Source organism: Mobula hypostoma, chromosome 2 (assembly GCF_963921235.1).
Source record: "Mobula hypostoma chromosome 2, sMobHyp1.1, whole genome shotgun sequence".
NCBI classification, from domain to species: domain Eukaryota; kingdom Metazoa; phylum Chordata; class Chondrichthyes; order Myliobatiformes; family Myliobatidae; genus Mobula; species Mobula hypostoma.
The window spans coordinates 222,217,152-222,242,610 of record NC_086098.1 but is presented as its reverse complement, the minus strand read 5'-3'; the positions used below and the strand labels follow the sequence as shown (position 1 = coordinate 222,242,610).

General features: G+C 41.9%; 1 protein-coding gene across 5 annotated transcripts in view; it reads right to left on the bottom strand.

The window, feature by feature from the left end:
* The window catches only part of LOC134342867 (solute carrier family 12 member 5-like), a 1,196,244-nt gene that overhangs the window by 68,431 nt on the left and 1,102,354 nt on the right, over nt 1-25,459 (bottom strand). For all 5 annotated transcript variants that reach the window (XM_063041525.1, XM_063041526.1, XM_063041527.1 and 2 more), the window contains exons 10-11: nt 9,734-9,832; nt 6,884-6,941 (exon numbers count right to left, since the gene is read on the bottom strand). In XM_063041525.1, coding sequence (XP_062897595.1) covers nt 6,884-6,941; nt 9,734-9,832 — 157 coding nt within the window. The remainder of the gene's footprint in view (nt 1-6,883; nt 6,942-9,733; nt 9,833-25,459) is intronic.

Genomic DNA, 25,459 nt, shown 5'->3' with positions numbered 1-25,459 from the left:
AAGGCTGTTCCATAAAGTGGATCTTAAGGTAAGTGTATTCTCACAGTGCAGCTGTGGTGCCGCGGCCAGAAGCAAGAAGCAAGAAGCAAATTCAGATGAAAGACGAAAGGGCACACTTGGAGGACTCTGCTCAGTTCCTGACACCAAGACACCAAAGAGACATTCAAGATCTTGACACAGTGTAGAAAAGTGTGGATTTAAACACCAGCACCAAACAACTGAGTTGAAAAGTCAGTCTGGATAAACCTGCGCATGGCAACATTGAAAGCAGGTGAATAACTTGTGAGTCAGTAAAGAGAATTATAAGGAAATGAATTGCATTGATAAACTGCCATTCATATCCCTTACAAGATGTCAGAAAGAGCTGAATAGCCAAAGAAGTGCTTTTGATGTGCAGTAAAGTATTGAGAAGATAAATATATAAACTCTTAACAATAGATAGTAGAGATGGAGATTTAGTATGTTTCTATTCACAATTGATGTTGAATTTTATATGGATTTAATTCACAATTGTTGCCCATTATATGCATGCTATCTGGAATCAGTAAATAAAGAATTATACCTGTAAGTAAGACCATAAGACATGGGAGCAGAATTAGGCCATTTGGCCCATCGAGTCTGTCCACCAATCAATCATGGCTGATTCTTTTCACCCCTCGTTGGCCCCACTCCTCCCTTCTCCCTGTAACCTTTGATGTCATGTCCAATCTATAACCTATCAATCTCGGCTTTAAATACATCCAACGACCTGGCCTCCACAGATGCCTGTGGTAATAAATTCCACAAATTCACCAGCCTCTGGTTAAAGAAATTTATCTGCAGGGGAATAGAGGGCTATGGGAGTTGAGTGATAGTATGGAGAATATAAAACAGCACTGATAAATGGGCCGAATAGCCAGTATCATGAAATTTCTGCTTCACTGAGGGCAGTGTTAAATAGACAAAAGGATTGATGCTATATTTGAATTGACAGATTCTTTCTAAATGAATGAGCTAAGATACAATGAATAACCTCTTCCCCATTATTTAATGTGGTTGGCAAGCACGGAGGTTGACCTGCGTTTGAACCACACATGTCCCTGTTGCAGTTGACAGAAAGTACAATGACAGAGGGACTGCTTGTGGTCTTTGCCTTCAAAATAAGCTGGAAGATGCAGAGAAGTGGAAGTAAAATTGGGCAGGTTCCACAAGTGCAAACTGGGATGAATTCTTTCTGGCTTTAAGCAGAGTCATACTGATACAGCATAGAAACAAGTCTTCTCTGATCATCAAGCACTCATTTACTATCTGATTTTACTGAAAGACTTGTACTGTGCTGTACTGTTATATATTCTGTGTTCTGGCATGCTTGACGTATATGATATGGAACTGCTACTTAAATGTGTATAAAAAATTAATTGAACTGAAGAGTCAGAAGATTGCTAAAAAGATCACATATTTTAGTCCCTGGAAACTTTGAATGATCTTAACTATTTAATAAGCCCATGTTTCCATTATTCGATTAAATAGATAACTCTACCCGAAGCCATTTTGTACTCCCCACATTCCCATTCTATCTCTCTTCCCTTACACGAGGGGCAACTTATGGCAGCCAATTAACCCACACATTTCTGGGAACTGAGAGGAAACTGTAGCACCTAGAGGAAACAGAGAGAATGTGCAGACTCTACACGGCCAGATCCCAAGTTCATGATTGAACCCAGGTCACTGGAGTTTTTAACCAGCTGTGCCCGTGTGTCACCTTATATAAAGTGCCACACAGAACCATAAATAGTAACAGAGTTGTGCTGGCAAACATGCTCTCTTCTCACTGATGCCATCAAAAAGGAGCCTTAGGCCCCACACCAACAGTTTCAGGAGCAGTTATTACCCTACAGACATTAGGTTCTGAACCAGCATGGATAACTTCATTCTCTTCAGTCTGAACTGATTCCACAACCTATGGACTCACGTTCAAGGACTCTACAACTTGTTCTCAGTATTATTTATTTTGCTATTATTATTATTTTTTTTGTATTTACAGTTTGTCTTTTGCACATTGGTTGTTTATCAGTCTTTGTGTGTAGTGTTTCACTAATTCTATTGGATTCCTCTGTCCTATTGTGAATGCAAGAAATTGAATCTCAAGGTTGTATATAGTGACATATATGTACTTTGATAATAAATTTACTTTGAACTTTGAAAATAGACTAAACAAATGACACCAAAACTGGAACAAAATAGTTGTTACTAATTTAAGTAGGTATTAAATATATCACATCTCTGAGATGTTCACTCATAAACCTTCAAGCTGATTTGCTTTACAAAAGTTTGAAGTGAAGGAAGGTTAGAAGTGATTCGATAGAGGTGTGAAAGGTTATGAGAGGCACAGAGAGAGTGGACAGCCAGCACCTTTTCCCAGGGCAGCCATGGCTAATACCAGAGGACATCAGTTTGGAGTGAGTTGTGGAAAGGTTAGTCAAGTAGTCAGAGGTAGATTTTTTACAGGGAGAGTAGCAGGTGTGTGGAATGCACTACTGGAGTTGGCAGTAGAGGCTGATACATTAGGGACTTCGAAGAAACTTTTAGACAGGCTAGTGAATGTAGGGAAATTGGAGGATTGGACTATGTAGGATGTATGAGGAGTGTTTGATGGCTCAGGGCCTGTACTCACTGGAGTTTAGAAGGGTGAGGGGATTCTAGTTGAAAACTATTGAATATTGAAAGATCTAGATAGAGTGGACATTGTGAAGATGTTTCCAGCAGTGCAGAAGTTTAGGACTAGAGGGCACAACCTCAGAATATAAGGATGTCCCTTTAGAAAAAGATGAGGAAAAATTTCTTTAGCCAGAATGGTGGTGAATCTATGGAATTTATTGCCACAGATAGCTGTAGAGGCCTAATCATCTGTACGTTTAAAGCAAAGGTTCATAGGTTCTTGATTAATGAGGATGTCAAAATTATGGGGAGAAGGCAGGAAAATCAGGTCGAGAGGGATAATAAATCAGTCATGATGAAATGGCAGAACAGACTCGATGGGCCAGGTGGCTTAATTCTGCTTCTGTGTCTTGTGGACGTAAAATAATGGAAGGTTTAGATTGATCATGGAGTAGGTTTAAATATGTTGGCATAATGGGCTGAAGTGTTGTATGGTTCTATGTCTATGTCTTGGAATTTATGATATAGAAATGCTACCTAAGTATGTATAAAGATTTCATTGAAATAAAGGGTCAGATGATTTTTATAAAGATCACATATTTTAGTCTTTGAATGATCTTAACTCTTTATTTAAAAAGCCTATGTTTCTATCATTACATTAACTAGATCTTTGACCATTGTCATTCCATTTTGTTACAGATTTTAAAGATAAGGAGTGATGGCTCATTAAATATGGCGATGAACAGCTTGCTTTGAATTTCTGGTCAAGGCAAACTGAGAAACTGTATTACTGAAGAAAGTAGAGCAACGCCTCTACTTCCTTAGGAGTTTGCGAAGATTTGGCAAGACATCTATTACTCTGACAAACTTATATCGATGTGTGGTGGAGACTGTATTGGGTGATTGTGTCACAGCCTGGTATGGAAACACCAATGCCCTTGAGGGAAAATCCTACAGAAAGTAGTGCATACAGCCCAGTTCATCATGGGTAAAACCTTTCCCACCATTAAGCACATCTACAGTATGTACATGGAGCTACCTCCACCATCAAGGACCTCCACCACCCAGGTCATGCTCTCTTCTCACTGCTGCCATCAAGAAGAAAGCCAAAGATCCTCAAGACTCACACTACCAGGAACAGTTAGGAACAGTTATTAGCCCTGAACCATCAGGCCCTTGAACTAGTGGGGAAAACCTCATTCAATTTCACTTGCTCCATCATTGAACTGTTCCCACAACCTATGGACTCACTTTCAGGGACTCCTCATCTCACATTCTCAATATTTATTGCTAATTTATTTGATTTTTTTCCCCTCTTTTGTATTTGCATAATTTGTTGTTTTTTGTAACAACACACATCAAAGTTGCTGGTGAACGCAGCAGGCCAGGCAGCATCTCTAGGAAGAGGTACAGTCGACGTTTCAGGCCGAGACCCTTCGTCAGGACTAACTGAAGGAAGAGCTAGTGAGAGATTTGAAAGTGGGAGGGGGAAGGGGAGATCCAAAATGATAGGAGAAGACAGGAGGGGGAGGGATGGAGCCAAGAGCTGGACAGGTGATTGACAAAAGGGATACGAGAGGATCATGGGACAGGAGGCCCAGGGAGAAAGACAAGGCGGGGCGGGGGGGAACCCAGAGGATGGGCAAGGGGTATATTCAGAGGGACAGAGGGAGAAAAAGGCGAGTGAGAGAATGAATGTGTGTATAAAAATAAATAACAGATGGGGTACGAGGGGGAGGTGGGGCCTTAGCAGAAGTTAGAGAAGTTGATGTTCATGCCATCAGGTTGGAGGCCGCCCTGATGGGCGCCGTCTTTTATTGATGCTGTTATGGTTCTTGGATTTATTAAGTATGCCCGCAAGAAAACAAATCTCAGGTTTGTATATAGTGACATATTGAATACCTACTTTGATAATACCATTTTCTTTGAATTTTAAACTTTGAACAAATCTTGTAAATTCACCAAGAAATTTGCTGGGTAATTATAAAAAAGATGAACTGCCTCAGTTATATCCTTTAGGGGAAGGGAACCAACTCTCCCCACATAGTTTGTCTAGTTTATCCAACCACACTGGCTGACTCCCAACGTCCTTAGAGCTTACAATCAATTCTGCTTGCATTGTCCCAATTCTGAAAACAATTCAATATAAAAGATTTCTTACGTAGACCAGCTGAGAGGTCTTAGAGTGCTTTCTATACAGTGCTATAGGGTAGGTGAATGGAGAGCTGTAAGTAAAAGTAGATTCAAGAAACCTTGAGGTCCTGTGCATCCTGTTGCTGTGGACATTTACCAAATGTTTGTGCTGTTTCCCTGAGCTGGAAGTCCATCTGGCTGATAAACCCAGTTTCCTGGTGAGTCAGAGGTATTCATAGCAGGGAGAAGGAACATACAATCTGATCCCTGACTTCCTACGGAAAGGGATAAGACTTTGATTTCCACCCATCAATTCTTGTGAGATGGGGTGTGATTGGGAAGGAAATGTAAGGGCTGGAGGAACTCCAAGCAGAAGCCTCCGATGTAACAGCACTTACTGAGCTTCCAAAGATGCTGCCATTCAACTGATTCAAGAACCTAAAAGTACAGGAATTAAGGCTATGAGCTTCCTAAAGGCCCTGTGAGCCTGCTCAGCTATTCAATAAGCTTGTGTCTAATCTTAAAGATCAAAGTAAGTTTATTATCAAAGGACAGTTATGCTACAGTGAGATTCATTTGCTTGCACGCATTTGCAAGACACAAAAGAAATACTGTACAATAGAATTTCTGAAAATCTATACATAACCAGACAAAGACTGACACACAACCAATATGCAAAAGAAGATAAGCTCTGCAAATAAAAAAGTACTGAGAACATGAATTGTAAAGATTCATTAAAAGTGAATCTGTAGTTTGTAGAATCAGTTTAGGGGAGTGGTGATTGAAGTTACCCATGTCGATTCTGGAGCCTGATGATTATCGGGTTCTTGAATCTGATGGTGCGGGACCCAAGACTCTTGGCCATCCTGCGTGATGGTGGTAGTGTGAAGAGGGCATGGCCTGGATGCTGGAGGACTTTGATGATGGATGCTCTTTTCTTGCGGCAAACAACAGAAATCTCAGCCTCATTTTATTAACTTGCCTGATTCCTATAATCCTATAGTCCAAAAACCTGCCCATCTCTTTTTTATATTTTCAATTACCACAGCTTCACAGACTGTTAGGGTAGAGAATTCCAGATTTACAGCCTTTAAGAGAAGAAATTTCAGTTTGTTCGTTTGTTCTTATAAATTACTCATTAGTTTGAGATTCCTCACCGAGGGGAAACTTACTTTCCCAGGTCAGGAAAAAATTTAAACGGCAAAGAATAATCAATCAGATTGGTTTGTCGCCAGATCCACACCATTCTGGCTAATTATCTTCTAACATAAACAAGCATAACATCCATCACCTCAGCAAAGTTCCCCAGGAAACTAAATTTGGGCAAAAAAAAATCCAGCTCGTGCAGGTGATGTCCACAAGCCAAGGATGATTTAATTGTGTTCTCTATACCTACACCTCATAACCACTCCAAAAGATCCCCTTCCTCACTGGAAGATGCTGGTGATAAATCCATAGGTCTAAACTTGTCCCTATTGTGTAAATTCAATAGTTTAATTGTTGGTCAACAGCTCTGACAGTCTGTAAAAGACCAACAGTTGAGCCTAATCTTGTCCTCTTTTGAAAACTATACATTATAAACTGCATTCTTGAATTGGCATGGACAGAGATTCAATAAATAGCCACCAAAGTAGAATTGGAAACTATTTGCAGAGGATACAGAAAGGCCAGTGGAGTGGGATTAGCTAAGTAGCTCTTAATATAGGCTACCACACTTCCAAAATACTGTACTTTCCAACAGAACTATCAGGCAAGTAACGAATGTCAAGAACCCCATCCTAATGAGTGTAAACTCAACCCCGTCTGTGATTTGTCTGTACATCAACAGTGTATACATCTGTGAAGTGTTACTCCATCCTGATCCTTCACCAAGTGTGCCAAGGGAGTCAGAAGGAATGAACTGGGAATGGGAGAGTGAAGTGGAAAAGGACTTACTATCTATTCAGTGGAAGTGGCAGGGCTGGTATATTATTTCCCCCCCGGCTAACTTCCCTTGAGATGCCTTCTTGAGCTGTTACAACCTTAAATTTCTGAAAATACTTAGAATCAAGCTATTGCATACATTCTAAGCATTCATTACGTATTTTCCCAACAGTGAATGAAATATACTTACTTGTCTCGGAGTATCACGCCTTCGATACATGCACCAAAGAGAATAATACTGGTCACATCTGTGATGGATTGTGAAGGATTAAAGCAGTGAAGGACTAAAGTTGATTCTTCACTAAAATAATGACCCCCAGTAGATCGTTAGGCTGTGTTGGTTGTTAACACAAACAACACAGTTCACTGTATGTTTCGATGTATATGTGACAAATAAAATGAATCGGATGAATAGAGTGATCTGTGTCTTTCTGGATTCCCTTCAAAAGGGTCTCTTTACTTTCCCATTTCAATAGGGCTTATGGATGATGTATTTGTGACAGAGAGACTGTCTACATCATCTGTTTGATTTGGCAGTTATTTTAGTTGTTGAGAATATCGTGACCACACATCAGCCCTCTTCTAGACATATTGTGCCATCTATTGGGTCATTTATTGGGCACTTTTATTATTCTACTAGATATTGCAAGGAGTCTCGGCCTGAAACATCAACTGTTCATTTACCTATATAGATGCTGCCTGACCTGCTGAGTTCCTCCAGCATTTTATGTGCATTGACCCAGATTTCCAGCTTCTTTAGAATGTCTTGTGTCTGTGTCTATATTTGAAACTAATGACCTTTGTAAAGGCTCAGGGCATTGGTATCCTTTGAAGACAGAGCCACCTTGCTGCTGAAAGTGCTTTGGTTCCACTTGGCCTTTTGTTAGGATGGCAGGATTGAGATCGGCAACTGCTGTACCACTATGGTGTCCATGATCATAAAAGAGAAAGCACTCACGGTTTTCCTAGTGCCAAGGTAAAGAACATAATGTAACATGGAATAAGGCCAGTCAAAAAGTGTAAACTATCATTAAAGTGAAGTGATCAATGCAGGTCTGACTTCACAGCTGACTGTAAGGCTTTTCATCCATTGGAAAATAGGGATGGTAGACAATCACAATTCAGGCTTCCTGGTTGCTGCTGAACTTTAGGATTAATCTGTCGCTTTGTGTACACAGTTGGTCTTGCAGCATTTAACAGCTTTCTCCTCTGAAAATCTTCTTGAAAACTAATCATTACATTTTTTTGCCTTTGTGTTTTGCGGTTTAACTTGACCGCCTGTACATTTGTAACCTCAAGTAACATGGATGAACTCCCACTCATCCATTACAAAATCATTGACCTATAGCTTTTGCCCACTATTTTGTCTTGGGAATGACTTGCATTATTTCTGCAAGAGGATGGAAGTATGTACAGGAGCTGTAAAACTCTTTTGGAGACTTGTTGCTTTGGTGTAGGAAATTCCTCCTCATCTCCTTTCTGAATGGACGCCCTCTGTTCTGAAGTTGTGCCCTCTGGTGCTAGACTATAGGAAACATCCTCTCCACATCCATTCTATCTCGGCCTTTAAACATCTGACATGAGATCACCCCTCATTTTTCTAAACTCCAGCAAGTACAGGCCCAGAACCAGAACCATCAATTGCTCCTCATATGATAAGCCTTTCATTACCAGAATAATTTTCGTGAACCTCCTTTGAATTCTCTCCAATGTCAGGACATCCTTTCTTTGATAAGAGACCCAAAATTGCTCACAATACTCCATGTGAGGCCTCACCAGTGCTTTATAAAGCCTCAACATTATGTCTTTGCCTTTATATTCTACTCCTCTTGAACTGAATGCTAACCTATATTTGCCTTCCTCACCACAGATTCAACCTGCAAATTAGCCTTCAAGGAATTCTGCATGAGGACCCCATGTCCCTTGGTACATCGGAGTTTTGAATTTTCTTCCTGTTTAGTAAATAGCCTGCACTTCTTTTCTTTCTACTAAGGTTCACGACCATACACTTCCTGACACTATATTCCATTTGCCACTTCTTTGCACATTCTCTTAATATTAGTCCTTCTGCAGCCTCCCTGTTTCCTCAGCACTACCTGCCCCTCCACCTATCTTCATATCGTCCACAAAAGCTTTTTTTACCAACACACAACCCCCTCTGCCTACCTGCCTAGCCTTTTGATACAATGTGTATCCTTGGATGTTAAGTTCCCAACTATAATCTTCTTTCAGCCATGACTCAGTGATGTCCACAACGTCATAACTGTCCGTCTCTAATTGCGCTACAAGATTCTGTATACTGTGTGCATTCAACTATAACATCTTCAGTCCTGTATTCATCAACCTTCTCAATTTTGTCTCCCTGTTACGTTGCAACTCAGTCCACGGACTGCAATTTTGTTCCATCATCTGCCTGTCCTTCCTGATAGTCTCACTATACACTGCCTCTGCTTGTATACCAACTTCCCTATCCTCAGTGCTATCACTTGGTTTCCCATCTCCCTGCCAGATTAGTTTAAACCCTCCCTAACAGCTCTAGCAAATCTGCTGGCAAAAATATTTTCTTCTATGGGTTCTGGTGTAGCTCATCCCTTTTAGACAGGTCTTAACTTCCCCAGGAGAGATCCCAATGATCCAGAAAGCTGAAACCCTGCCCCCTGCCAGGTCATGTGAATGGAAATTATACATATAAAGTTATAAAACTTAAAAAAAGTTATAAATAATAAAATAATAAATATTTTAAATAATTCTTCTCCATTTCTAAGAAACTATCAGAAGGAAGGTTAAGTTTTATATTGGGTGAATTGAATTAATCGGTTTCTAATATCTAATATCTGGTTTCAGATTTTTTTCTCATACATCCTACTAATTAATTTAATATTTCCTGCATTAAAGCAGCCTCCAGGCACTTTAATTAAAATTCTTTCTTGTCAGCTACTGTGATTAATAACAATGTGGGAACTATTAATTCTTTCCACACTACAAGAACAAATCATTAGGAACACCTTACTATGTTAAACAGTATGAGAGAAAAGGATACAGACGGTCGAAGTTGTTGCAATCGCCATGATCGTGCCAACTGGAATAGACTTTTGGGCATCTCTGAGATCTCCAGATCGATTTGAACCGGCCATGATTCCTAGGAGAAATGAGAGTGCATAACAAGGATTGTGCAAGGTGCCAGTGACTTAAGACCCGTATCTCAAACCACCTTCCTGTAGGCTGATTTTAGGAAGTTGAATAAGCAATCTTTCCATGAAGAAAAATGTTGCTAAAGGAAGAAAAATCAAGTAATATAAAGGGGAGGGGGGAAAAAACTATGTTTTCACAAGACTCTCCAAAACTTGACTGAGTACTAATTTACTACTACGGGGAATTCTTGTTGCCTAAACAGTAAAGAAGTAAGTTTACTTTCAAAGTTTTGGTTTGAATTAAGAATAAAGTGTTTCTAATTATCTCCAAGAAATAACTGGTTATATTTAAAAAGTAACCAAATAGTCTAAAAAAAAGTATGAATCAGTTATACTGAGGGCTTGAGGTCTGAACAGGATATCTGTCACATTTTTCATCTTCTTTCAGAAAGAAATCTCAAAAACACAAGACCAGTGATCTTACTAAGCAGCATATTCACTTTGCTCAACCTACTTATCTCAAAATACGAAACAATAACGAATATCAGTGGATCTTCTTAGTTACACAAGCAAACTGAGGAAAGGTCCTGATAATCCATCAGAACTTTTGTGAAAGTGGATTTACTAACCTTCCAACTGCGAACTTTGGGCCCCTGACTAAATCCCTGGGTTTCATGCGAAATATTTCACTGCCTGGCTGGCTGTACTGCCTTTTTAAGGAACTTCCTGTGGGCAAGATCAAACGATTGTGCATTTCCCTACAAGATGGAATGAAGTGCTCAGTGACTGTGAAAAAGCCGAATAAATTACCTGACATGAAGAATTCACAGATCAACAACTTCATACTCACTTCATTAACAATTTAACTGCTTATTATCTGCTTATAAGAAAATGTGATGGTGCTTTGCCTCACAAATCCAACATTTTAAACTAACACCCTTTTGCATATACACTCCACGGCCACTTCATTAAGTACAGGTGTGGAACCCCTTGTCTTCAGCTGCTGTAGCCCATTCACTTCAAGGTTTGATATGTTGTGTATTCAAGATCCTCTTCAGCCCACCACTGCGCGGTTACTTGAGTTACTGTCATCTCCCTGTCAGCTTGAACCATTCTCCTCTGACCTCTCTCGTTAACAAGGTGTTTCCACCCACAGAACTGCCACTCATTGGAAGTTTTTCATTTTTCGCACCATTCAAAGGTTCAAAGGTTCAACTTAATGTTAGAGAAATGTATACAATATACATCCTGAAATGCTTTTTCTTCACAAAACATCCACAAAAACAGAGAAGTGCCCCAAAGAATGAACAACAGTTAAACATGAGAACCCCCAAATCCCCCCCCCCACCCAGCTCCCCACTCCCGCACATAAGCTATCTGTAAACTCCAGAGACTGTTGGGAATCCTGCACGAGGATTTTCCCAAGTCCCTTTGCACCTCTGATTCTTGAATTTTCTCCCCATTTAGGAAATAGTCCATCCTTTTATTCCTTCTACCAAAGTGCATGAACATAGACTTCCTGACACTGTATTCCAACTGCCACTTCTTTGCCCATTCTCCTAATCTGTCTAAGTCCTTCTGTAGTCTCCCTGCTTCTTCAATATGATCTACTTCCCCACCTATCTTTATATCATCTGCAAACTTGGTCACAAACCACCAATTCTGTCATCCAAATCATTGACATACAACGTAAAAAGAAAAGGTCCCAGAACTGACTCCTGTGGAACATGACCAGTCACCAGAGGCCATACGGAAACGGCTCCCTTTATTCCCACTTTTTACCTCCTGCCAATCAGCTAATGCTCTATCCATGCTAGTAACTTTCCTACAAACAGGGATCTTAATTTGTTAAGTAGCCTCATTTTCAGCAGCTTGTCAAAGACCTTCTGAAAATCCAAGTACACAACATCCACTGATTCTCCTTTGTCTGTACTAATTATTATTTCCTCAAAGAATTCTAACAGATTTATCAGGCAAGATTTTCCCTTAAGGAAACCATGTTGACTTTGGTCTTTTTTATCAAGTGCCTCCAAGTACCCTGAAATGACATCCTTGACAATCGATTCTGGTATCTTCCCAACTACTGAGGTCAGACTAATTGGCCTATAATTTCCTTTCATCTGACTCCCTCCCTTTCTGGAGAGTGGAATGACATTTGCAAGTTTCCAGTCCTCTGGAACCATTCCAGAATCTAGTGATTCTTGAAAGATCATTACTGATGCCTCCCCAATCTCTTCATGTACCTCTTTCAGAACCCTGAGGTGTAGTCCATCTGGTCCAGTTTCCCAGGCACCTTCTCCCTAGTAATAATAATTGCACTCACTTCTGCCTACTGACATTCTTGAACTTCTGGTATACCTGCTAATGTCTTTCACACCGAAATCTGATGCAACATATTTATTCACAATCTGCCATTTTCTTATCTCCCATTTCTACTTCTCCAGAGTCATTTTCCAGTCATCCAGTATCTATGCTTGCCTCTCTTTAACTCTATATATATCTAAAATAAACCTTTGGTATCCTCTTTAATATTATTGGCTAGGTTACCTTCATATTTCATCTTTACCCCCTTTTGGCTTTTTAGTTGTATTATAAATTGGTGTAATTCATTGTCCACTTGAATCATTTATTTTTTAAATAAAAATATTTACCGGCATGGTAACGCGCCCCTCTCACCCAATGAGCTTGCACCATCTAATTGCATCCATGCAACCAATTAACCTTCTAACCCGTATGTCTTTGGAATTTGGCAGGAAATTGGACCACATGGCCACAGGGAGGATGTACAAACTCCTTACAGTAATTAAACCCAAGTCACTGGCGTTGTAACAGTGCTACACTAGCCACTACACTATTGTGCCACCCCAGAATTATCCAGAACTGTTTTCCTATAGCCTCCATCCCAACTATCTGATGTTATGAGTGATGTTCTTGGTAACTACTGAGACCTTTCATCAGGACTGGAAAGGAAGGGGGAAGAAGACAGAATGAGAAGGTGGGGAGAGGGGAAGGAGTACAAGCTGGAAGGTTATCGGTGAAGTCAGGTGGATGGGGGATGGAGGAACGAATACAAGGTAGAAAGTGATAGGTGAAGCCAGGTCAGTAAGGGAGGGGGGAATGAAGTGGGAAGTTGGGAGGTGATAGGTGGAAAAGGTAAAGGGCTGAAGAAGATGGAAGTTGATAGGAGAGGAGAGTGGAACATGGGAGAAAGGGAAGGAGGAGAGGCAGCATGGGGAAGTGATAGGCAGGTGAGGGTAAGAGAAGAGGTAAGAGGGAAGCCAGAGTGGGGAATGGAAGAAGAGGCAAGGGGAAGGGGGAATAACTACTGGAAGTTAGAAAACTCAATCTTCATGTCATCAGGCTGGAGGCTTCCCAGACAGAATATGTTGCTCTTCCAACATGAGCGTGACCTCATTGTAGAGTAGAGGAGGCCATGGACCAGTGCATCGGAATGGGAATAGGAATTGGAAGTAAAATGGTTGGCCACCAGGAAATCCTGCTTGTTGTGGATGGAGTGAAGCTGCTCAACAAAGCACTACGTTGGGTCTCACTAATGGAGAGGAGGCTGCATTGGGAGCACCTGCTACAGCAGACAATCCCAGTAGTCTGGCAGGTGAAGTGTTGCCTCACCTTGGAAGGACTGTTTGAGGCCCTGAATGGAGGTGAGGGAGGAGGTGAATGGACAGATGTAGTGTTTCTTCTGCTTGCAGGTATAAGTGTCACGAGGTAGATTAATGAGAAGGGACGAATAGACAAGGGAATCTCGGAGCAAGTGATCCCTGTGGATAGTGGAGAGTTGGGGTAGGGGTAGGTGAAGATATGTTTGGTGGTAGGATCCCACTGAAGAAGGCGGAAGTTGTGGAGAATGTGTTGGACACGGAGGGTCATGGTAAGGACATGAGGAACTCAATCCCTGTTAAGGCAGTGAGAAGATGGGATGTGGGTGATTGTCTGGAAAATGGAGAAGACATGGGTGAGGCCAGCATTAATGATGGAGGAAGGGAAACTACACTATTTGAAGAAGGAGAACATCTCTGATATTTTGGAAAGGAAAGCCTCATCCTGGGAACAGCTGCAGCAGAGACAAAGGAACTGGGAAAAGAGAATGACATTTTTACTGGTGACAGGGTGGGAAGAAGTATAGTCAAGATAACTGTGAGAGCTGGTAGGTTTATAAAAGATGTTGGTAGTTTGTCCAGAGAGATGGAGACAGAGTGGTAAATGGGCTGGGGAGAAAGGTGTCAGAAATGGACCATGAATTTAGGTTAGGGGAGAAGTTGGAGGCAGTATGAGTTCATTGGAGATTTCTTTTCAGGTCTATTTATGAAGTACTAAGTATTTGTGTGGACCTAACCAAGTACTTCAGGTTTACCTGAACCACAAAGGGACACTGAATATCTGTTCACTGAATTTCTGCAGGATACCAAGTTACACTTAAACCAGTTGAACACAAATTTCTGAGCGATAGAACCTAGTTTAGTGAGATACCGGTTCTAAGGTTGTCATAGCCAGGAGTGGTAGTGAGAATAAGCTCCCACTACCTATAAAGTGCTCCAAATGGCGTGTGTCTCTAACAGCCTCTGACAACCAAGTCCAACTCTTGGCTTTCACTTGTGGCTTAGCTACTAGGCACTGAGGAACTGTTTCTACTGACAAGAGAAGGGGCAAAGGTGGACCACTGGTGTCTCAAAACCAGTTGCTTTTGGCAGGTGGGGCTTGTCAACCTTGGACGGCAGCCCGTCTAGGAGAAGGAGAACTCTGATTATAAACCTCCGCTGCCTTGCGGCCATACCCACCCATGGGAAAGGCTTCGGGAATAACCCCAAAGAAGAAATCCGGAGCCAGGGTCCCTAATACAGTTTGATATTGTTTACAACTTCACTCTGGCAACCTCTGTGACGACAATGGTGCCAAGCTGTATTGGTGCATGCCCTTCTCTTGGACTACATCAGTGACCTGGAGAGGGGAATCCAGGGCGTGGGCAACATTCAGTTCTTTAAATTTTCCTGCCCAGGCTTGTGCCCTGGAGAGGACACAGTCCACTGGAGGTGCAAACCCATGATCCCCTGGGATTCGACGGCTGCCTACTAGTGGGATACCAGAGAAGCACATTAGATAGTGTTACCGAAGGTATTTACAATGGCCAAAGAATCACTCATTTTTGGTTGCTTTTGATGTGGACTGGGAAAAACTTTCCTTATTAAGCTACTTTTGTCTCAAGCTGGAAGGCAAACATGATTGCCCTGGCTAAGCAATCAACAGCCGTTGCATCAACATTTCTGAAAGGGTGGTGGAGTGGGGTTGGTGAAGTGGAATATACTGCACATTTGGCTTTTAAACTTCCTTGAGATTCGACAACTTTTGAGACTCCAATGTGTAACTCTGGTCAGGGAAACTACAAAGAAAAACATCCCAAAAGATGAATATAAATGTATTTTCTGGGATCGATGTACAAAGAAACTACTGATGAAATACATTGAACATTACAAGAGCGAGCTGCAGGATTTTGTCAAATGCTACCAGTAATTCCACGAGGCACTAAAGCAGAGGTATTGAGAGCCTGCATTGCAGCATGGTAATTTGGAAACTGTTAAACTAAGTTACACTTAGAAACCTAATCATGAGTGTAGCTGTCAGGTGATCCATCTTTGAGCGATTTTGCTTTGAATTTACTCAAATTAGGAAATGGAGCAATTAAACACGAAGACTTAATAGGAATGATTTTAATGAAATACCTAGGCCAAATTGTTATATCACTTCATGATCTGATACAAAGTGTTCCCAAATGTCACTTGACACTCGTTGAATTACCAGTGTTTCATGAAAGATCAATTTTAGCAATAAAGATTGAAGCAGCGCAGGCCGTGAACAAAAATCTTTTCTCGAACCTTCCCGGCCAACCTTTACAATATAAATCTATTAACAGTGTGGCAGGTATTGATGAAGCTATAGGTGTTCCTGCTGAACCATCACATAATCTTGAACGAGAGGGGCCTCAAGTCGTGCTGCTCAGGAATTTGGATCCACCAACAGTTTGCAATGGCACAAGTTTGTCAATTCAAAAACTACTACTACATATAACTGAGGCTAGAGTAATGACAGAAAAAATATCTTGATCCAATGATACCAACGATCCCAACGATCCCATCTGATCTACCATTTCAATGCAAGCAGCTTCAATTCTTTGTTCAACTGAGTTTTGTTATGACATTAACAAGATGTAGGGAAAATCACTAAACGTTGATGACCATAATCTTGAAACTCAGAAGTGTTCCTAAGGTGGCTACATGTTGGTTGTTCCAGGCTTGGATATAATAATAATCTAACCTTCTGGTAAGATGGTGGCGCGTTCGATCACAGCGACTTCTATGGGGTCAACCAAAGGTGTTATTGTCCTTTCCAAATTTTTACACGGCAAAACCCTGCTGGTTATGAAGAACAAAGTAGAGCAAGTGTACCCCATTAGCAAGTTGCTCGTTGGCAGAGAAAGTGAGGGATCTGGACTTGGTGCGGATCACGCTGCTGCCTGCGTCAGAGAGGTGTTGGAAGAGTCGATGCATGAAGGAGGTGTGCAGCAAGTGATCGTCTTAGTCACTTTTCTTGTGATCGCAAGACCCTGTTGGACATCGTTAATGTAGAAGGCAGCAAGTCCCATTCACTGATTTATTGGTGGACGGCAGGGGCAGCTGTATGGCCTTGGTAGTAGTAAGGACTAGGCCTCAAGCCGTGGTGTTGCCTGTTTACAGCCACCCAGGAGAGGGACACCAGAGTCGGTGCAGTCCACTGGAGGTGACGTGACATGACAGTGGTGGAGCCGATGCTGCCCCCCAGAGTTCGCTTGAAAGAAGATAAGCCATATTGTGTTTGACTGCAGATTTCTGCAACGTTCATGGACTCAGAGTTTTGGCCTGTATTTTTGTAGTATGACTGTGTTTTACTGATATCTTGCATGTGCTTGCTATCTTATATTGTACTGTTGCTACTGTCTTTTGCACCTTGGTCCCAGACTAATGCTGTTTGGCTTGGCTGTATTCATGGGTATTCATTTTAAGATTTTAAGCATATTTATTATCAAAGAATGTATAAATTATACAGCCTTGATATTTGCTTCTTTACAAGCAAGAAACCTGAAAGAACCCAATTAAAAAAAAGATGAATACTCAATGCACAGAGAAAGGCAAACAACAGCAGCGAGCAATAACATTCTGAACCAAAATGAGTCCTCAGATCCGAACTCCAGGGCAGCCCTGAGTAGGCCCAATCCTCAGAATCAGTCCATCATATTAATGAGCAAGGAGTGCAGCAGATGGGGCAGCCTCCAGAGCCTCAGCACCATGGAGAGAGGAGCCACCATTGCGGGAGAGTGAGGGAAATTGGTTCTCGCTTCCAATCCTGATGCCCTGTCTTTCTAGTATATCGTTCATATTGTCCATACGGCATATTGTACCTCGCACTAGAACCCGGGCACTGCAGCAGCCAAAGGCTTTGGGCCTAGAACACACTGCCCAGCGACTCACTCTGGGCCCAGTCCGAAGCTGCTCTTGATTCCTCCAAATCAGTTCCGTGCCCAGAGCAAACGGTGTATGGTTGAATGACAATTAAACTTGAACTTAACAGTTCAGCAGGGCTAGAGGGGCTGTAGAACCTGGTTCTGAGCTGTAGTGCTCTATGATTCTATACGTTTTCATACTGGATTCAGAAAGAAAGAAATATAATGTATTCTGAAGCTTTTCAACATTGAAATCTATTTTATACAGTGTACATAGGTACATATCATCTTAAAATGAACTATGTGTAAATATTTATTTTCAGTGAGTATGTAATACTGGTAACCTTAAAATAGACGATGAATGCTAAGTGAGTGGTAGTGGATGATTGCTTATCAGACTGGAGGCCTGTGATTAGTGGTGTGCCTCAAGGATCTGAGCCGGGACTACTGTTGTTTGTTGTCTATATCAATGATCGAGATAATAATGTGATAAATTGGATCAGCAAATTTGCTGATGACACTAAGATTGGAGGCATTGTGGACAGCAAGGAAGGCTTTCAAAGCTTGCAGAGGGATCTAGACCAACTAGAAAATGGGCCAGAAAATGGAAGATGGAACTTAATGCAGACAAGTGTGAGGTGTTGCATTTTGGAAGGACAAATCAAGGTAGGACATACACAGTAAATTTTAGGGCACTGAGGAGTGTAGAGGAACAAGGAGATCTGGGAGTTCAGATACATAATTCCCTGAAAATGGCATCACAGGTAGACAGGGTTGTAAAGAAGGCTTTTGGCATCCTGGCATTCATAAATCAAAGTATTGAGTATAGGAGATGGGATGCTATGGGGAGGTTGTATAAGACACTGGTGAGGCCAAATCTGGAGTATTGTGTACAGTTTTGGTCACCTAACTATAGGAAGGATATCAGTAAGATTGAAAGAGTGCAGAGAAGATTTACTAGGATGTTGCCAGGTCTTCAGGAGTTGAGTTACAGGGAAAGATTGAACAGGTTAGGACTTTATTCCTTGGAGCGTAGAAGAATGAGGGGAGATTTGATAGAGGTTTACAAAATTATGAGGGGTATAGACAGAGTAAATGTAAATAGGCTCTTTCCACTTAGATTAGGAGAGATAAATACGAGAGGACATAGCTTTAGGGTGAAAGGGGAAATGGAAAATTTTATTAAATTAGCATATATCAACTTGTAATCAAACCTCCCACTCGCAGCACTCCTATGTAACTAGTTGTGGGTACATTACTTAGCACAGAGGTAACACGTGATGATTTGAATAAATTCAGTGACAGAATTATATGCCAAAATATGATAACTGATATTAATGGCACTGAAGGAAGCCATTTGGCCCACTTGCCCAGAAAGAACTTTCCATCTTAATCCCATTTTCAGCTCTTCTCCATTATGGCCTATCAAGTGTCATTGAGGTACATTTTAAAAATGTTCTGTTGAAAAATACATTTCATACTCCCACTGACCACCAGATTATATTAAAAAATCCTCACCTCTCTACCTCCTAAACTTCTCAAATCTTGTTGAATGCTTTTAATTTTATTAATTTTTACTCTATTATGCCTGAAAGCCCAAGTGCTATCCATCAAAGGTAATTCTTTATCAGAAATACAATTCTTTTGCGCCATTGATTTCTGTTCAGTCTGTGCTATGAGGCTGTAAATTGTAGACTTGGTTATACTGTGTGGCTTCTCATTGTCCTCTCTCCCATGGTCTTCCTCCGGGAGTCTGGGTAATGAAATTGGTAGCCAAATGAATAGTGGAAAGTGTCACAAACAAGCCCCAGGTTTATATTACATCAATACATTGAAGAGGAGTGATTGTACAAGGTAGGGAAAGAGGCCAAAGACTGATAACTGTTGTTTAACTCAGCTGAACTAAGGCCAGTTCACACTGTCGAACACATGTGACAGTGTGGTTAGAGAGAACATTATTCAAGGAAGAATAGTGTAGATTGAAGTGACTCTAGATTAATGGATTAATGTTCACATTCATATTGTTGGAATAATAATCTAGGCTAATGATATAACATGTAAATTTATATCAATGTAATGTTCAAACACGAGACAATAAATCATTATACATACATTCATTAAAAGTTAATCTAAAGTCATTTCAAACTTTGTACATTATGCTAATAATTAAGAGACACGGAGTTACCAAATTGCTGACCTACCTCCGTCTGTCCACTCTAGCTACCTTGAGCTTTATGTTCAAACTGGGTGCACTGAAAGACTAAATTACCATGACACTAGCAAGAGGTTGCATTCGAGGTGCTATAAGATTTATAAAATAACTTTTTTTTTGGCCCCACTTTCCATGGACAATATTTCCTTTATTCCTGTTGGGCTTGTTGCTTAACTGCTCTTGGCAGTATATAATATGATTTACATAAGATTTTTTAAAAATGTGAATGGAATGTAGGTCTTATGCAGGTCTATCAAACTTTCTTCTGGTTAAAAGATTGTACATAAATAGACGGGAGATATGGGCACCATGGTTACGTAATAAAGGAACACCCTTTGAAGACCTTCATCTTCATACAGACTGTGCAAATCAAACAGGTAAAATACGTTAGAATTTACAGAATGCCTCCAGGACAATCTTCTTGAACTATATATCGTAGGACCAACTAGGCAGATGGCAATTTTAAGTATTCTCTTGTGGAATGAGGGAGGGATAATCAGTACAAAAGCACATAACTGCAGGTGTGGTGAATCTGAACTAATGAGAAAATTCTGCAAAATTTTAGCAGCTCATTTAGTAATCTGAAGGTAATAGATCTTCCAAGCTATGCTGATTACAGTATGACTGATTACAAATGTTGCCGTTTGAGAGAGCAACAGGCGAGTCAGAAACGAGCGCCCTGAATGAGAGATAATATGACTGGTACAGATGAGCATATTAGGTGAATAGTTTGCCAGCCGATAAACAAAGGTAAACATTAAACAGTCTTAACATAGACATAGAAGGCAAGAGACCCAAGCTGCGATGATGTGGTGAACAGCGATGTGGCCAGAAAGAAAAGGATGAACAATCTGTGACAGAATTGGGCAGAAAGTACAAAAGGAAAGGCTTGTGATGTAACGCAGGCCGGCTTTTTGCCCTCAGGCTGGGTGAGACTTGAACTAGGGTGAAAAGAGAAATATTTAAGGGGAATCTGAGGGGGGACTTCTTCACTTCACAGAGTGTGGAATGAGATGCCAGCAGAAGTGGTAGATGCAGGTTTAATTGTAACATTTAAGAGAAGTTTAGATAGGTACATGGATAGGAGGGTCATGGAGGGCTATGGTGCTGATGCAGATAGATGGAACTAGTCAGAAGACCAGGCCAACACAAACTAGATGGGCCAAATGGACTGCTCTGTGTTCTAATCCCAGTAAAGTGGCCACTGAGTGTATTTCTGTATGTTTGTGGTCTTCTGTTACTGTAGTGTAGACCGTCCATTTCAAGGTTTGGAGCTCTTCAGAAGAGCATCTCTGAACGCACACATTAAAGTGGATGGGCTACAGCAGCAGAAGACAACACTGGGTTCCACTCCTGTACCTAATAAAGTGGCCACTGAGCGTATGGTTAAGGATGCTAACTACCGAACACCATGACCTTGGGTTGATCGTCTTAATGATTAATGAGATACACATCAGCTTGTCGGCTTTCTAATTGATGACAGCCTGCAGCTAAATGAATACAGTACAATCACAACGCCCTCAGCTTAACGTAAAAATAATGTCCTGAAAATTAACTGCGGTCAGGTATTTAAAGCTACCCCCTAGCTACCATCCAGCACCAGGAGTTATGAATTATCACTGAGCTGCGATTCCAGCAAGCTTCACCTCTGAAAGGTCCTTCAGGCAATTTAGTAATGCTCCCTTAATAATTGTTGTTTGTATTTTTTGCATGTATATTTATTGTTATTAGTTTTGTAGGCTGCTACTGATTTCCTTTGAGTTGGAGGAGGAGGCGGGAGTGAACTTTTGCTTTTCCTGCATGGACAGTGGGTGCTCGGTTGGTGAAAATAAAAGACCTTTATACCATAAGACAAAGAGCAGAACTGGGCCATTTGGTCATTCGAATGTGCTCTGCCATTCCATCACGGCTGATTTATTATCTCTCTTAACCCCATTCACCTGCCTTCTCCCCGTAACGTTCGCCTCTAATACTACCAAGAACCTATCAACCTCCACTTTTACATATATCCAATGACTTCTCCTCCACAGCTCTTTATGGCAAGAATTCCACAGATTCACTAGCCTTGGGCTAAAGAAATTCCTTCTCATCTCTGTTCTAAATGGATGTCCTATTCTGAGGCTGTGCCCTCTGATCCTAGATCCTAAACATCCTCACCATGTCTACTCTAGCTAGGCCTTTCAATATTTGATAGGTTTCAATGAAATCCCCCCTCATTCTCCTAAATTCCAGTGAGTACAGGCCCAGAGCCATCAAACGATCCTCATGAGTTAATCCTTCCATTCCCGGAATCATTCTTGTGAACCTTCTCTGGACCCTCTTCACAGCCAGCACATCCTTTCTTGGATAAGGGGCTCAAAACTGCTCACAATACTCCAAGTGTGATCTCACCAATGCCTCAGCATTACATCCTTACATTTATCTCTAGTCCTCTCAAAATGAATGCTAACATTGTATTTGCTTTCCTTACCATTGACTCAACCTGCAAATTACCCTTTAGGGAATCCTGCATGAGGACCTCCAACTCTCTTTGCACCTCTGATTTCTGAATTTAAAAAATAGTCAACCCTGTTATTCCTTCTACTAAAGTGCATGACCGTATACTTCCCTACACTATATTCTATCTGCTACTTTGCCTATTCTCCTAATCTAAGTCGTTCTGTAGACTGCCTGCTTCCTCAACACTACCTGTCCCTTCACCAGCTTCATATCATCCACAAGCCTCCATAAAGCCATCAGTTCTGTCATCCAAATCATTGATATATAACGTGAAAGAAAGTGGTTCCAACACCAAGTTCTGTGGAACACCGCCAGTCACCGCCAGTCAACTAGAAAAGGTCCCCTTTACTCCCTACGACTTTTAACACTTTTGAGATGGAATAAGTGAAAATGACAGGAAGCACAATCTTCATGGTTGAGTGATAGGCAATCATTTATTTTGAGTAGATAAAAATAATACTTAATTCATTTCTTCAGGAAACCTCACAATGTGCGTTCTTAAAGAAGCTTTAAGATGCTTAAAGGTGCTCCGGTAAGCTAACGGTGCACTCAGGTGCAGTGGCCTCTCTGGGTCCAAACAAAGGTGCAATTGTTCCTCTTTGCAAGACACTGCTGGATATTAAAAACATCAGATAGAGCAGGTCTACACCAATGGCAGGTGGCTCTGCAGGGGCGGATCTGGACTTGTTGCGCATCATGTTGTAGCCTGCTTCAGCCACCCAGGGAAGAGAACATCAGAGCCAGTGTGTGATCCAGCAAATGGTGGAAGTGATCTTTCTTTTTGTGATCGCAAGATCCTGTTGGACGTTGGTAATGTAGAATACTGCGAGCTGGATTCACTGGCTCGTTGACGAGGCTGATGGCAGGGGAGCTGCGTGGACTTGGTTGTGGTGCAGGCGAGGCCCCCATGCCTCGGGGTCACCTATTTTGGCCATTGGGGAGAAAACTGGAGCTGGCCGTGTGCCGCTGGATTCCACACTGGGTTGGGGGCTGCCCCTCTCGTCAGAGTTGCCCTCGAGGGTTCACTCGGTGGAAGACCAGCTGGGTTGTGTTTGCAGCTGCACTTGTGCGAGATGAGAACTGTTGCGGGCTTGTTCTTCCGGAAATGTAGCTCCAGGATAAGATCCCATGTACCATCAAGCTATAAGCCATAACACTCAGGGACCTGGGCTGCATTGTTATTATTTTTTGTTTTTGTTTGTAACTACGTTTTCCTGCTGTCATAATTGTATGTGTTATATGTGCAGGGTTCTGTGTGTGACTGTTGGTACTGTGTTTTGCCCCTTGGCCGCAGAGGACCGATGTTTCGTTTGACTGTTTTCATGTGTGTGGTTGAATGACAATTAAACTTGAACTTGAAGAAGCTTTAGTTGCATCAAAACCTTTTCTCTGAAAATGGAACCATCACCCTGGAGGGCTATGGCCCAGGAGTAGTTTGATGAGACTAGGCAGAATAATAGTTCAGCATGGTCTAGATGGACTGAATGGCCTGTTTCTATGCTGTAGTGTTCTATGACTATGGCTAGATAGTCTCTGCTCAGCTTTAAATAATTCAAGAACTGTAATTTGTGAATTCTTTATTAATTCTTCCAGTGCAGTATTAATGTGTTATTAGCAACTCTAGTTCTCAAAGTTTATGTGAAATTGTTAATAATAGTTGACACTGAATGGTTCTTTCCTATGAAATGAATGCTTTTATCGCTATTTGCTCAATCACTTATGAACTTAGAAGAATGTTGACTGTCCTGGGATCATGGCTATGTTACCAGAAAGTAAATTCTATTGTCTTGTGTAATACACAGTCAATTTTTTTTTCCAGACTATTTGTTCCTTTTTCTCAATTGTGACTTCTTCAGCAAATACCAGAGGCATTGGAAGCCCCCATCCTCTTTGTATAACATCTCTCTGAGTTAACGGGACACACCCTCTGCCCTCTGATTCTTCCCAGCTACTGATTTCTGATCAAAGTCATCAGAGAAATGCCCTTGGGTATGACTGCAGACTGTTGCTCTCAGTAGCAGTCCTCCAGTGCTTCAGTAGGTGGTGCATGAGACCACCCATTGTAGTCATACAGTTGTAGATTCATAGAAGCAAGCAGCTGAGAAGGAGTGAAGAAATTGGGTAGAAAAAGTTTTTTTTAAAACACTGCTCGGGGAGAAGGGTCTGCACTGCGCAGGCGCGTGACGTAGTGTGCCAAAGGTTTAAAAAGCAGACCTCCATATACAGCGGCCATCTTTGTAGCGGCCATCGTTGGAGTGGACTGAGACAGAGTGGGACGGCTTTGGCTCAAACAGGCAGAGGCCAGGGTAGGTTCTGGTAAGTTTTTTGTTCAGATTGTTTAGTGCAGTGAGAATGCCAGGCAGGATGTTGGAATGCTCCTCTTGCAGGATGTGGGAAGTCAGGGAGCCCTCCGGTGTCCCTAACAACGACACCTGCAAGAAGTGCATCCAGCTACAGCTCCTGGCAAACCGCGTTAGGGAACTGGAGCAGGAGCTGGATGACCTGCGGATCATTCGGGAGAATGAGGAGATTATAGTTCGTAGCTACAGGGAGGTAGTTACGCCAAAGGAGCAGAGGACAGGAAATTGGGTCACTGTCAGGCGAGGGAAGAGGAAAGGGCAGGCAGAGCAGGGTTCCCCTGTGGCCATTCCCCTCAACAACAAGTATACCGCATTGGATACTGTTGGGGGGGATGACTTACCTGGGACAAACTGCAGTAGCCGGATCTCTGGCACTGAGTCTGGCTCTGCAGTGCAGAAGGGAGAGGGGAAAAAGAGGAGAGCGGTAGTGATAGGGGTCTCGATAGTTAGAGGTGCAGATAGGAGGCTCTGTGGTCGTGACAGAGAATCCAGGATGGTTTGTTGCCTCCCAGGTGCCAGGGTCAAGGATGTCTCTGATCGATTGCATGACATTCTGAAGTGAGAGGGTGACCAGCCAGATGTCGTGGTGCACATCGGTACCAATGACATAGCAAGGAAGAGTGAAGAGGTCCTGGACTGTGAGTATAGAGAGCTTGGTAGGAAGTTGAAAAGCAGGACCTCGAGGGTGGTAATCTCAGGATTGCTACCTGTGCTAGGTGCCAGTGAGGGTAGGAATAGGATGCTCTGGAGGAGGAACAAGTGGCTGAGGAACTGGTGTAGGGGGCAGGGTTTCAGATTTCAGGATCATTGGGACCTCTTCTGGGGCAAGTGGGACCTGTACAAGAGAGATGGGTTACACTTGAACCACAGGGGGACCAATATCCTTTCAGGGAGGTTTGTTAGTGCTATTGGGGAGGCTTTAAACTAGATTTGCAGGGGGATGGGAACCAGAGTGCCAGAGCTGACAGTGTGGCTGGGGTGAAAATAAATGATGTTGAAAGTTTAAGCAAATCCGCAGATAGAAAGGTTGTGAGTGGTGGTAAAAATCTTCTGAGGTGTATATATTTCAATGCTA